Source organism: Rattus rattus, chromosome 9 (genome assembly GCF_011064425.1).
Source record: "Rattus rattus isolate New Zealand chromosome 9, Rrattus_CSIRO_v1, whole genome shotgun sequence".
In the NCBI taxonomy this organism is placed as follows: domain Eukaryota; kingdom Metazoa; phylum Chordata; class Mammalia; order Rodentia; family Muridae; genus Rattus; species Rattus rattus.
Genome location: NC_046162.1, coordinates 66,256,868 through 66,270,128, shown reverse-complemented (window position 1 = coordinate 66,270,128; position 13,261 = coordinate 66,256,868). Strand labels below are relative to the sequence as shown.

The 13,261-nt window shown below is 49.7% G+C and overlaps 1 protein-coding gene and 1 non-coding gene across 2 annotated transcripts; one reads left to right on the top strand and one right to left on the bottom strand.

Annotated features, from left to right (window-relative positions):
• Positions 1-257: 257 nt before the first annotated feature.
• On the top strand, positions 258-12,498 carry C9H17orf99 (chromosome 9 C17orf99 homolog). Its single transcript, XM_032914196.1, has 6 exons — positions 258-294; positions 1,066-1,098; positions 6,080-6,367; positions 10,360-10,629; positions 10,779-10,902; positions 12,420-12,498. Exons 1-6 carry the CDS (start codon positions 258-260, stop codon positions 12,496-12,498), a joined length of 831 nt encoding a protein of 276 aa, XP_032770087.1.
• On the bottom strand, positions 8,786-8,889 carry LOC116910772. The gene has a single exon (XR_004389280.1). It is a non-coding gene; the product is annotated as a U6 spliceosomal RNA (small nuclear RNA).
• Positions 12,499-13,261: the final 763 nt, after the last annotated feature.

Here is a 13,261-nt window from a genome sequence, read left to right as displayed (position 1 = left end):
GATAATTACAAATCCGAAACCCAGTGTAGGCACATGCTTGCCCCCTCCACCCCCTGCAGGTAACGAGGGGAGGACACAGATGCCCCTGGAGTCAGCCCAGTAAGGTATCGGCCCCCTGGAGAGCCATAGCCTTCAAGTTATCTCCTAGCTGCAGGCAGGCATCCACTCAAGGAGCATCCAGGGGCCTCAGGGTGGAGAGGCCACACCAGGAAGCTTCTGACGGCTATAGCTCCACTCAGCTCCAGTCCCACAGAAGCATGAGGTGCCTTCAGCTGTTCTTCTTCGCCATGCTGGGTGAGTCTCCTGCAGACATCATGGGAAGGGCGAGAGAGAGAGAGAGAGAGAGAGAGAGAGAGGAGAGAGAGAGAGAGAGAGGAGAGAGAGAGAGAGAGAAGAGACCCAAAGGCATAAGGAGCAGCCATTTGGATTCCAAAGGAGTGTGTATTTGTGTGTGGTGTGAGGGAGTGTGGTATGGTGTGTGTGTGTGTGTGTGTGTGTGTGTGTGTGTGTGTGGGATGGTGTGTATGTGTGTGTGGTATGGTGTGTGTCTGTGTGTGTGTGTGTGGTGTGTGGGTGATGTGTGTGTGTATGTGACAGCAGATGTGGTTTGTGTATGTGTGTGTGTGTGTGTGTAAGACTTGTGTGTGTGATGTATGTGGTATGGTGTGTGTGTGGTATGGTGTTGATGTGGTGTGTGTGTGTCTGTGTGTGTGTGTGTGTGTGTGTGTGTGTGTGTGGTGTGTGGGTGATGTGTGTGATGTGTGTGTGTGTGTGTGTGTGTGTGTGTGTGTGTGTGTGTGTGTGTGTGTGTGTGTGTGTGTGTGTCCAGCACTCAGGAACTAGAGACAGAAAGATTAGGAGTCCAAGGCCACCCTCAGGGACATACTGAGTTCAAAGCCAGCCTGGAGTACACAGAGAGACCCTGGGTAAAGTAAGATAAGATAAACACTCAGAGATGCTAACTGGTCCCTGGGGCCTCACTGTCAGAAATCAGCCCGGGCAGGAAGCTGTCTGGACAGTTTCCCTCCTCTACCCGGCTTCCCTTACCCCTCTCCTCTTTTATAGCTGCCTGTGTCTTCTCAGAGGAGCAGACAGAAGGTGAGTAGCCCCCACGCGGCAGGGAGAAGGATCTAACTGGGGACATCTGGGTCACAGCTGCATTCTGTGGCAGGTGTGGCTGGAGAGACGTTATTGACGGTGAGGACACAGTTTGAGAGCACCCAGATGGATAATTCTGGCCTCTACCCCTACAGCGCAGGGTGGGCCGTTATGAGGCCTCTAGGGTACATGAGAGAGGAGAAGTTTGGAGTGTGGGAGGAGGAGGGATCCTCAGCAGCTGCGGTCACAGGGCCCAGGTCTTCATAGGAAACAAAATTCACCTGCTCTAAGCAAGTCCCACAGCTCTTCCTAATGAGTGGAATCCAGAGAAGTCTGGGGAACTCTAGCGTGTGCTTATCGGAAAGGAGGGGATAAAGATATCACACACACACACACACACACACACACACACACACACACACACACACACACACACACACACACACACACACACACACACACACACACACACACACACACACACACACACACACACACACACACACACACACACACACACACACACACACACACACACACACACACACACACACACACACACACACACACACACACACACACACACACACACACACACACACACACACACACACACACACACACACACACACACACACACACACACACACACACACACACACACACACACACACACACACACACACACACACACACACACACACACACACACACACACACACACACACACACACACACACACACACACACACACACACACACACACACACACACACACACACACACACACACACACACACACACACACACACACACACACACACACACACACACACACACACACACACACACACACACACACACACACACACACACACACACACACACACACACACACACACACACACACACACACACACACACACACACACACACACACACACACACACACACACACACACACACACACACACACACACACACACACACACACACACACACACACACACACACACACACACACACACACACACACACACACACACACACACACACACACACACACACACACACACACACACACACACACACACACACACACACACACACACACACACACACACACACACACACACACACACACACACACACACACACACACACACACACACACACACACACACACACACACACACACACACACACACACACACACACACACACACACACACACACACACACACACACACACACACACACACACACACACACACACACACACACACACACACACACACACACACACACACACACACACACACACACACACACACACACACGCATAGATAGATAAATCCCTGCTTTCCTCCTCTTTTTGTCTCCCTCCTTTCTCCTTTCCTACCCCCCCTTCTTTTCCTCCCCAGTAGTCCTGGTAAAGGGCCTACTCCATCCAGGCTCGATCCATCTTCCTCTGCCTCTCACCTCCTTCCCCTAGATGGACCCCTCCCTTGGCTCTCCATCACCATGTCTGCAGCTTCTGTACCCCTCAAGGTGGAGGCAGGCAGTCTCCTCCCTGTCTCCCTGTCCACCTTGCATCCCTGGGCATCCCCTTCTGTTCTGCTTAAGGGCGGTGTTGACGCAGATCTCACTCAGATGAGGCACAGACCATACTACCATTTCCTCATTTTCTGCAAAAAAAGAAAGAGTTTATTAATGTCTCGGCTAAAAAAAGAGCTGGTGGCTGGGTCTCAGGAAAGTACCCAGGCAGAGGCGGTCCTGTCTTCTTGTCCTCTCAGCCCATGGCCGCAGCTCTGCTACGGGTCTCTGAAAAGCTGGCTGATCCCTTGTTCCCTCACAACCCCTGGAGGCTGATGTTTGGCTGTTAGCAATGTTTCAGGACTCCTCAGGATAAAACCAAATATAGAAGGAGAACCCAAGTTTCCTGCAGGGACAGAGTATGGAGAGAGCACCCCAGGCTTATTCTTAGGAATAAGAACATGCATGGGTGTAGTGGTTCACACCTACAGTCCCTGCACTGGGGAGGCAGAGGCAGGAGGATCTCTGTGAGTTTGAGGTCAACCTGGTCCACATAATGAGTTCCAGGACATCCAGGGCTACAGAGACAAACCCTGTCTCAAGAAACAAGGGCCGGAGAGATGGCTCAGTGGTTAAGAGCACTGACTGCTCTCCCAGAGGTCCTGAGTTCCATTCCCAGCACCCACATGGTGGCTCACAACCATCTGTAATGGGATCTGATGCCCTCTTCTGGTATGTCTGAAGTCAGCGACGGTGTACTCACATACATAAAATAAATAAATCTTTTTTAAAAAGACAAGAACAGGGGGTTGGGGATTTAGCTCAGTGGTAGAGCGCTTGCCTAGAAAGCGCAAGGCCCTGGGTTCGGTCCCCAGCACCGGAAAAAAAAAAAAAAGAAAAAAAAAGAAAAAAGAAAAAAAAAAGATTTAAAAAGACAAGAACTTTAAAAAAAACAAAATAAATAAAAACAACAATATTTTTTTTAATTCTATAAAATGAACAAACAAACAAACAGCAACAGCAACACCCCAGCAGTCGGCCTCACACCGGCTTCATGTGGAAAGAGAGCATCCCTGTTTTCTCCTCTGGGAGCAAACTGTATTTTCTCAATGCTTACAGTTGGTACATATGCAAACCAAGCTTCTATTCCCGGCCACCGAAATGGAAATGAGAGGGACTGGTTTTCTTCTCGATTTTACAAGTCAAGCTCATTGTTTCTCGTGAAGGGGGTAGAAAAATAGACAGACATAGAATCACAGCCTGGCCTTGAGCTCATTTCTTCAGTGAGGCAGAGTCCAGCCCCAACCACGTCATTTGGATCCGAAAGAGACCTGTTGTCCCTAAAGATTAAGGTGGCGAAAGTCTTGTCAGAAGTCTGCCAGACAGTGCTCAGAGAGGATCCAGCTTTAGCATTAGGTCCAGGTTGGAAATCTATTTTGATCTAAAAAACAAAACAAACAAACAAACAAACAAACAAAAAACTCTCAAAGAGGGGTAGTTTACAAAGTTTTCACAAAGCTACAGAAGTGGGCTCTGTTGGTGTTGGGGAGCAACTAGACAAAATTGGGTCATCCGCTGCTGTGGGGTGGGGAGTGGGTCCCTGACCTCGATACTCAGCAGCTGTAATGCCAGCAGACGCAAAGTTCCCCTGAAACAGTCATGGGAATTAGGATCTGAGAGAAAGTGGTCAGATGCCTGGGGCTTCCCAATGTCTGCTGGAGCCTGGGATGCCTCCTCCATGGGTGTCCTCTGGCGAGGGCTCAGTAGAGCAAGGGCAATGTATACAGTCTGGGAGGTTAACTACTCTTCATCCTCATCTTCCTCCCCTCTCCCCCTCTCCCTACTTCCCATCCCCCCTCCCCCCCTCCTCCATCTTCTTTGAGACAGGGTTTCATTGTGTAGTCTTGACTGTCCTGGAATATATAGATCAGGTTAGCCTTAAACTCACAGAGATCTGCCTGCCTCTGTCTCCCAAAGGCTGAGATTATTAAAGGTGTATGTCACATGCTCTCTCTCTCTCTGTGTGTGTGTGTGTGTGTGTGTGTATCTGTCTGTCTGTCTGTCTGTCTGTGAACCACATTCAGGTGGTACCCACAGAAGCCGGGAGAGGACTTGGATTCCCGCTGATAGTGGGGTTGGTACAGGCATCTGAGAGCCACTGTGTGACCAGGCTACTGAGAGCCACTGTGTGACACTCTCTTTACTGCAGAGCCCTCTCCGCAGCCCCAGCTGCTTGTGTTTCTTTCTTAAGATTTATTTTTGCTATTTTTATTTATACGAATGTGTGTTCTGCGTCCATATGAGTGAGTGCCACTTGCATAGGCATGCCTGAGAGGATCAAAAGAGGAACCAGATCCCCTGGGATGGGACATAGAGGCAGTTATGAGCTGCCTGGTGTAGGGCCTTCTGCAGGAGTGGCAAGCGGTCTTAGCCACTGAGCCATCTCTCCAGCTCCTTCAGACAACAAAAGGGAAAGTATACTTATGTAGCAGTTTCCCTTATGTCCGGCTTCTCGGAGGTGGAGTCAGGTCTCAAAGGGCTCATCTGCTGGGCTCATTTCTTTCTTTTGACCTCGCTGGAATCAATCTGCGACCTTGCACAATGCAAACACAGGTTCTGCTGTTGCGGCACACCTCCCAACCCTCATTCGTCCCTGAGACCTAATCGTGGTCCTTGCCCAGGTCTTGTTCCAGTGTTAAGTTCTGAAGCTGTTTCCACCTCAAGAGGTAGCCATGACCAGAGTCACCCTGGCAGGCATGTAAGGATCTGTCTAAGGCTGTCGTCGATTCTGTTGGGATGTCTAGGACTACAATCGTTAACCTTTTAGGCCAGGAGTGGCCGCTAATTCTTTTATCTCCACCCCTCCCCCCTTTCATGGTGCTGGGGGGCAGAACCCAGAGATTGATAGCCTTTTCTTTTTCTTTTTCTTTTTTTAATTTTTATTTACTTATTTATTATTTATAAGTACACTGTTACAGTCTTCAGGTACACCAGAAGAGGGAATCAGATCTCATTATAGATGGTTGTGAGCCACCATGTGGTTGCTGGGATTTGAACTCAGGACCTCTGGAAGAGCAGTCAGGGCTCCTAACCACTGAGCCATCTCTCCAGCCCAATGGCCTTATATTCTATCACTGAGATACACCCTCAACACTAAGGTTTACACTTCTTTCAAAAACCGACTTGCTCATGTGTATATGTATCTGCATGAGTTTATGTGAACCACCCTACAGCTGTCCTCAGAGGGCCAGGAGAGTGTGCCCATCCCTGAGACCCAGAGTGACAGTTGGTTGTGAGCTGACCCAAGAGTTGGAAGTGCTCTGGGCCACTGAGCCTCCTCTCCGGTTCCGATTATTTAACTCTTTGAAGAATTGTCAACCCTGAGTTTCCCTTAGGCGTCTGATCATCTTGGTTTCTTTCTTTCTCTGGCTGGTTCCCTACCCAGGCATCACCATTGCCTACAAAGTACTGGAAGTTTATCCCCGAAGTCGGCGAGTGCTTATAACCTGTGACATCCGTGAGGCACCCCGGCCCATCACATACTCTCTCATAGCTAGCCGAGGTGTCCTGGTGGCAAAAAAGATTGTGCGTGACTACACGCCGGCCTCCTTCAACATCAATATCACGCTCAAGTCCAGCCCGGACCTGCTCACCTACTCCTGCCAGGCGGCCTCGAACCTGGGCACCTATGGGCCCAGCAGCAGGCTGCAGATGTACTCGGAACTGTGGACTAGTGAGTACTGGGCTGCTGAGGCCGGTGGGATGCAGATCAGTGGAGGGCCTGAGGGAAGGGGGAGATTAGAGGAGACCTAGGAAGAGGCCAGCAGAGGGAGGGACAGACTGCTTGCGTCTGAGGCTGTACTCATCCATGATGACAGAGGACACAGTCTCCAGGCAGCAGCCTGTTGCAGTAAAAATAAAAAAGTGGGCGGAACTGGTTCCTGCATGCACCCTGGCGGTCACTAGCTCTGGCTCCAGCGGGCCATTGGAACTATGGCTAATTCATCTCAGATTAGTGTCTCTCCCGGCGGCTCTCTGCTAGCCACGAATTCTCTGGTTCCAGCCACCTTGTAAAATCAAGATTCAACAAACTGCAACCCAACAATCGGATTTACATGTTAAATCCTCAGTCCACAGTACATCCACACGATAAACTCACAGCCAGTTGATAAGGATATAAACTGCCCACTAGAGAAGATATAATTTCACATCTAGACAACACAAAACCCTGTACATATCCACCCCTTAAGAATAGTCATAACAGGGCTGGAGAGATGGCTCAGTGGTTAAGAGCACTGACTGCTCTTCCAAAGGTCCTGAGTTCAATTCCCAGCAACCACATGGTGGCTCACAACCATCTGTAATGAGCTCTGGTGCCCTCTTCTGACATGCAGCTATATATGCAGAATACTGTGTATATAATAAAGAAATAAATCTTTAGAAAAAAAAAAAGAATAGTCATAACAACCTGTAAATGTGCAGAGAGAAACCTTAACATCCACCACCATGTTCTCTCGGCTGCCTCCTCCTCGCTCTGCCTCTCTAAAACTTTTCTCCCGCCCATCCGTCCTTCTCGTCCAATGACAGGCCTCTTTCTTTCTTTCTTTTTTTTTTCTACTCTTTTTTTTTTTTTAAAGATTTATTTATTTATTATATATAAGTACACTGTCGCTGTCTTCAGACACACCAGAAGAGGGCATCGGATCTTTACAGATGGTTGTGAGCCACCATGTGGTTGCTGGGAATTGAACTCAGGACCTCTGGAAGAGCAGTTGGGTGCTCTTAACCGCTGAGCCATCTCTCCAGCCCCAACAGGCCTCTTTCTATCCTGTACCTGCCTTCACCTGCATAACCACATCAACCTACAGGAGCCAGAAGGCACCGTGGGGCCTGGCATGGGGCTGGTGATCAGGGGATTGCTGTTAGTTCTGTTGGTTACGTCACCCACCCCCACTGGGGATGGTCAGCTTCTCCACGGTCACTGTGCAAACTGAAGTTCTCTGACTTCGAGAGGCTTGCTTAGACAACCTACAAGTGGCCACATCTGGTTTCATTCCCAACACTACCCACTCTAGACCTTTCTTTCTTCCCTTTCCAGCACAGAGGTCACTTCCTCTTCGTTATTAGGAACAAGGAAGTATCACTAACGTCCGTGAGCCCAGCATCAACACCACAGTGCACAGGGTCGGGTCAGGCAGTGGTGGAGACATCTTTAATCCCTCTGCTTTGGAAGCAGAGGCAGGTGGATCTCTGAATTCCAGCCTGGTCTACAGAGTGAGTTCCAGGACAGACAGGGCGACACAGGGAAACCATATCTCCGAAAAACAAACAAAAACCAACCCCCCCCACCCCAAAAGGTTGTGTAGGTCCCGAAGCCCAGTAGGAGGAAGGCTGGAGTCTCTTTCGAGCTGGCTGTGGGGTTGTGGACAAGTCTCTCAATATCTGGACCTCAGCTGCTTTCTCTGTGGGACAAAATGATAACACAGCCACCCCAGGGGGCATAAGGGTTTAAGAGAGGTTGTGTTCTGACCTGATGGGTCTGAGACCATCAGGAACAGGTAGCTACTGTTTAGTCCGGATGCTCAAAACTTCTCGCTGGTCAGTCTGGGTGCTCAGAACTTCTCGCTGGTCAGTCTGGGTGCTCAGAACTTCTCGCTGGTCAGTCCGGACACTCAGAACTTCTCGCTGGTCATTCTGGGTGCTCAGAACTTCTCGCTGGTCAGTCCGGACACTCAGAACTTCTCGCTGGTCAGTCTGGGTGCTCAGAACTTCTCGCTGGTCAGTCTGGGTGCTCAGAGCGTCCGACTGAGTACTCCAGCACCTGATTCTTCTTGTCCTGAAGGAGCTTGTCTTGGACAGAGAGATAACCCTGCCATCCTGTTCCACAGCTCTCACCTCTCATCCCTGAGCCAGAGGCTGTCAGTCCAGGAGAGCATCCTATCCCTGAGTTACATCCTTAGCCCAGCTTAAAGATTTATTTTCCTTTTATGTGCATGAGTGTTTTGCCTGTGCACCACATGTGTGCGGCATCATAGAGGCCAGATAACAATCCCGGAACTGGAGCTGCTGATCACTGTGAGCTGCTGTGTGGGTTCTGAGAAACAAACTGGGATCCTTGGAAAAGAAAAGTAGCTTTGTTTTGTTTTGTTTTGTTTTTATGGAACGCTTCACGAATTTGTGTGTCACCCTTGCGCAGGGGCCATGATAATCTTCTCTGTATTGTTCCAATTTTAGTGTAGGTGCCGAGGCGGGCACTTGTTTTGTCTTTCAAGACAGAGTTTCTCTGTGTAGCTCTGGCTGTCCTGGAATTCACTATATAGACCAGGCTGGCTTTGAACCCAGAAATCCACCTGCCTCTGCCTCCCAACTAAAGGCATGTGATGCCACTGCCCAGTCTGCTTATTTATTTAGAATTATGCGTGGTATGAAAAGGTGTCTTTGGAGGCCAAGTCTTACATTTCCTGGAGTTAGAGTTACAAGTTGTTGGGAGCCACTCGACATGGGTATTGGGAGTCTAAGTTAGGTCCTCTGCAAATCAGTAACACTCAATGGCTGAGCCTCTCCAGCCCTCTGTTTTCCTTGTTTGTTATTTTCCTTTTTCTTTTTTCTTTTTTTCTTTTCCTTTTTTTTTTTTTTTTTTTGGAGCTGGGGACCGAACCCAGGGCCTTGCACTTGCTAGGCAAGCACTCTACCACTGAGCTAAATCTCCAACCCCCTGTTTGTTATTTTCTGCCCCAGATTCTTTTTTAAAAAGATTTACGGGCTGGAGAGATGGCTCAGCGGTTGAGAGCACCCGACTGCTCTTCCAGAGGTCATGAGTTCAGTTCCCAGCAACCACATGGTGGCTCACAACCATCTGTAAAGAGATCTGATGCCCTCTTCTGGTGTATCTGAAGACAGCTACAGTGTACTTATATATAATAAATAAATAAATCTTTAAAAAAAAAAAAAAAAAAAAAAAAAAAGATTTACTATATATATATATATACACACATATATATACATGCATATTTACATATGTATATATATATACACACACATACACTGTAGCTGTCTTCAGACACACCAGAAGACGGCACCTGATCTCATTACAGATGGCTGTGAGCCACCATGTGGTTGCTGGGATTTGAACTCAGGACCTCTAGAAGAGCAATGTGGTGCTCTTAACCTCTGAGCCATCTCTCCAGCACCCTGCTGGCTGCCTGGGAAACCTGACTGTTCTCTCTACCTTCTTAGATAAACTGCTTGGTGTTAGCTTGGTAAGGTGGGACTTAGCTCTTGGGCCTCCACTTTTTTTTCTCCAGCATGATTCCCTCAAAAGCCTAGTCCAAAACAATTTTAAAAATTCCGTAACAACGCCAGGCGGTGTGGTGGTATGCGCCTTTAATCCCAGTACTGTAAAAGCAGGAAGATCCCTGTGTTCAAGTTCAGCCTGGTGTACAGAGGGAGTTCCGATAGCCAGAGCTATCTGTAGAGAGACCCTGCTTCAAAAACAACAAGGACAAAAAAAAAAAAAAAGAATTTCTTTAAAGTACATGTTAAAGATGAAATTGTATCATATATACTACAAACTGTCCAGAAGCCTGGACATTCGGTGCAGAGGGCACGCTGGCTGGGGAAGGTAGCAGTCACATTAAGTCTCTGGGTTCACTTGACACATCAGGAGGAGAATTTATGTGAAAAGCTTCTCCACCACACCTATGCTACCCTCTTCCACCCCGTCAGAGCCAGTGTCTCAGCTGCAGGCTGACTTCGTCCTACGGGATGGGGATTCAGGTCCCACTGCGGAGCTGTCCTGCCTGGCATCCTCAGGCAGCCCACCCATCACCTACCGCCTGGTGGGGAATGATGGGCGTGTACTGGCACAGCAAAGGCCACTCCACGGAAAGCCTGCCAACTTCTCCCTCCCACTGTCCGAGACCTCCGGTGGGTTCCAATGCGTAGCTGAAAACAGTATCAGCGTGGACAATAGTGCCCTCATCCCGCTGCCCCCAGGTGAGCAGGTCCTTCTGGGCCTGGAGCAGGGAGCTACACCCATGTTCAGGAAGGTGGTTGGGCTGGGGAACGGCTGAACCTGGCCACTGTGCAGGGCAGGGCAGGGCAGGCCCAAGGGTTGCTGCATGACTCTCTTGCCCCTTTTATAGCAGAGGCCCGATCCGAGCTCGTAACCACCCTCACAGGGGAGCTACCCCTGGCACCCACCTGCATTCTGGCTGGCAGCCTCATCTCCATTGTAGTTATTACCTCCGGGATGCTGAACTCGACCAGGTAAGCTGTGGGAGCTTGGTGTGGCAGGGCGGCTGACCACCTCAGTGACAATCCAGTGTCCTGAGTGGGAACAGCAGGTTCGTCTTGTGAGACTGGGTTTGTAAAACAAGGCTTGACCTGAAGCTGCTTATTAAAGCCAAAGGAAAGATCCTTACACACTCCACCCTAACCATGGCTCCCAGCCGACATCTGGTGAGGGATTTCCCAATGGGCCTCATAGGGCCTCTAGGGACCAGGGTGGGTCAGGAGCTCTGCCCACCACACAGTCTCACTGGTCAGCCTTTCTGCAGAGGGAAAGCTTCCCAGGTTCCCTTCTCAAGCCTTCACATCTCTGACATGGACAGTGGCCAGGGCATTTGTGTGCTCTGGTTCCAAGCACCAGCGATCTCTGTGCAGACCCAGTACTGGCCTTTGGGTTATGATCATTTCTGTTTTCTTGAACATCTCAACTTGGCACCTGCTGGACTTTATGGTTCATCCTCCCGAGACCATCTTCTCCAGGGGCCAGACTCATAGGAGAGCGTGTTACCTCTCTGAGACTCATTGTTTTCCTCTATAAAATGGGTGCGAAAGCCTAGCTCCCACTAACATGTGACCAGGGACCAACGAGTGGCCTCTTGGTGATTCAGTGCACTTAGTGGGGTGAGTGAGCTCACCGGTGCTCCCGGCACCACAGGATCTGGTGAGTCTGTCTGACCTGGACTAACTCCCTTGTCATCAGGTTGTGACCAGAAGACAGAGCCTTGGGCTTGCCTCCCTGCCCTAAACAAGAACCCACCAATGGAGCAAAAAAGAGCCTGGGGAGTAGGGGATAGAAAAGGGGGTGCAGGGCTGAAGAGATGGCTCAGTGGTTAAGAGCACTGACTGCTCTTCCAGAGGTCCTGAGTTCAAATCCCAGCAACCTCATGGTGGCTCACAACCACGTGTAACGGAACCTGATGCCCTCTTCTGAAGACAGCTACAGTGTATTTATATAAATAAAATAAGTAATTCTTTAAAAAAATAAACCTTGATAAAAAATAGACGGGGTGCAGATCAAGGAACCAAACGTAGTGTACCCCAAAAGAGGCCCAGAGATCTAGAGCATTCGTGTGAAGGAGGCCCGAGGGAATAAAATCGTACTGTGTGGGATCCCTGCCGAGTGAGGGAGTGAGTGAGTGAGTGAGTGAGTGGCCGTTGGTGAGCAGTGATTGCTCCAAGAAAGCACAGGAGTGCCTGACTGAGTGGGTGCGCCTGCTCCTACTCTCTGATGCACGGAAGCCCAGCTTCTTAAATTTCTGGTCACGACCCCACCTGGGGTTGCGTAACCACTCAAGCTGGTGTTCATTGACAGTTTGGCAACAGTAAAAGGTTTCTCTGTGTGGTGCCTCATACCTGTAATCCCAGAACTTGCCGAGGGGAGGGAGGAGGAGCTGGATGAGTCCAGTTCCAAAGAACCAGACAAACAAAAAGATAAATGAAAATTTAGGTGCTGGCTAGGTATGCTGGCACACGCCTCTGGTTCCACTATGTGGTAGGCAGAAGCGGGAGGATCTCTGCAAGCTAGAGCCCAGCCTGGTCTACGGTAGCGAGTTCCTGGACAGTCAGGCTGCATAGCGAAGACTCTGTCTCAAAAATCTGAAAAGGGGCCTGCGAGATGGGTTAAGGTGTTTGCTGCCAAGTCTGGAAGCCTGAGTTCAATCCCGGGGACCCTCACTGTGAAGGTGAGCACTGTGTACAAGGTGTCCTTTTTATGACACGTGTCATTTCATGCTCTCCACCCACCCCAGGCACAAACCAATTACATGTAAATGGGATTGCTTTTGGCTTTTTGAGTCAGGGTTTCTCTGTGTAGGAGAAAGGGAGGGAGGGAGGGAGGGAGAGAGAGAGAGAGAGAGAGAGAGAGAGAGAGAGAGAGAGAGAGAGTCCTGATAGTCAGGACTCCTTCATCAAACACTCATGACCCACATGGACAGATTTTAGGATGGCAAGGAGTAGCCCTGGGCTCACCTACCAGCAGCTTGTCACACTCTCTGTGCGTGTGGCGAGAGTGCTGATAGATTATTAGAAGGCACGGCCCCTCTTGTGCCTACTCCTGTCTTCTCCCCAGTGACACTCCTTCTGGTGGCGCAGGTTTCTGCCTCAGCCCCCTTACTGTCCAGCCCCTCTCATTACTGAGGTGTATCTGTCTCATTCTTTATCCATTGACGTGACTATGGTAACATCATCTTGTCAACTCCATTCTGTGTCTCCCCTCCTCACTTCTCAACCCTCTACACCTCAACAGTCATGGTTCCCTTGGCAACAAATTCATGTTGTCAACATAAGGGTGTCTGGGGGCTTCTTGGCAGTCAATGTGGGGCCCTGGGTTGACACACAA

Coding starts and splice junctions, on each gene's coding strand:
- C9H17orf99 (XM_032914196.1), top strand. CDS start 258: ATGAGGTGCCTTCAGCTGTTCTTCTTCGCCATGCTGG. Junction 1,099..6,079: donor CTCAGAGGAGCAGACAGAAG/GTGAGTAGCCCC, acceptor TTCCCTACCCAG/GCATCACCATTGCCTACAAA. Junction 10,630..10,778: donor CCTCATCCCGCTGCCCCCAG/GTGAGCAGGTCC, acceptor CCCCTTTTATAG/CAGAGGCCCGATCCGAGCTC.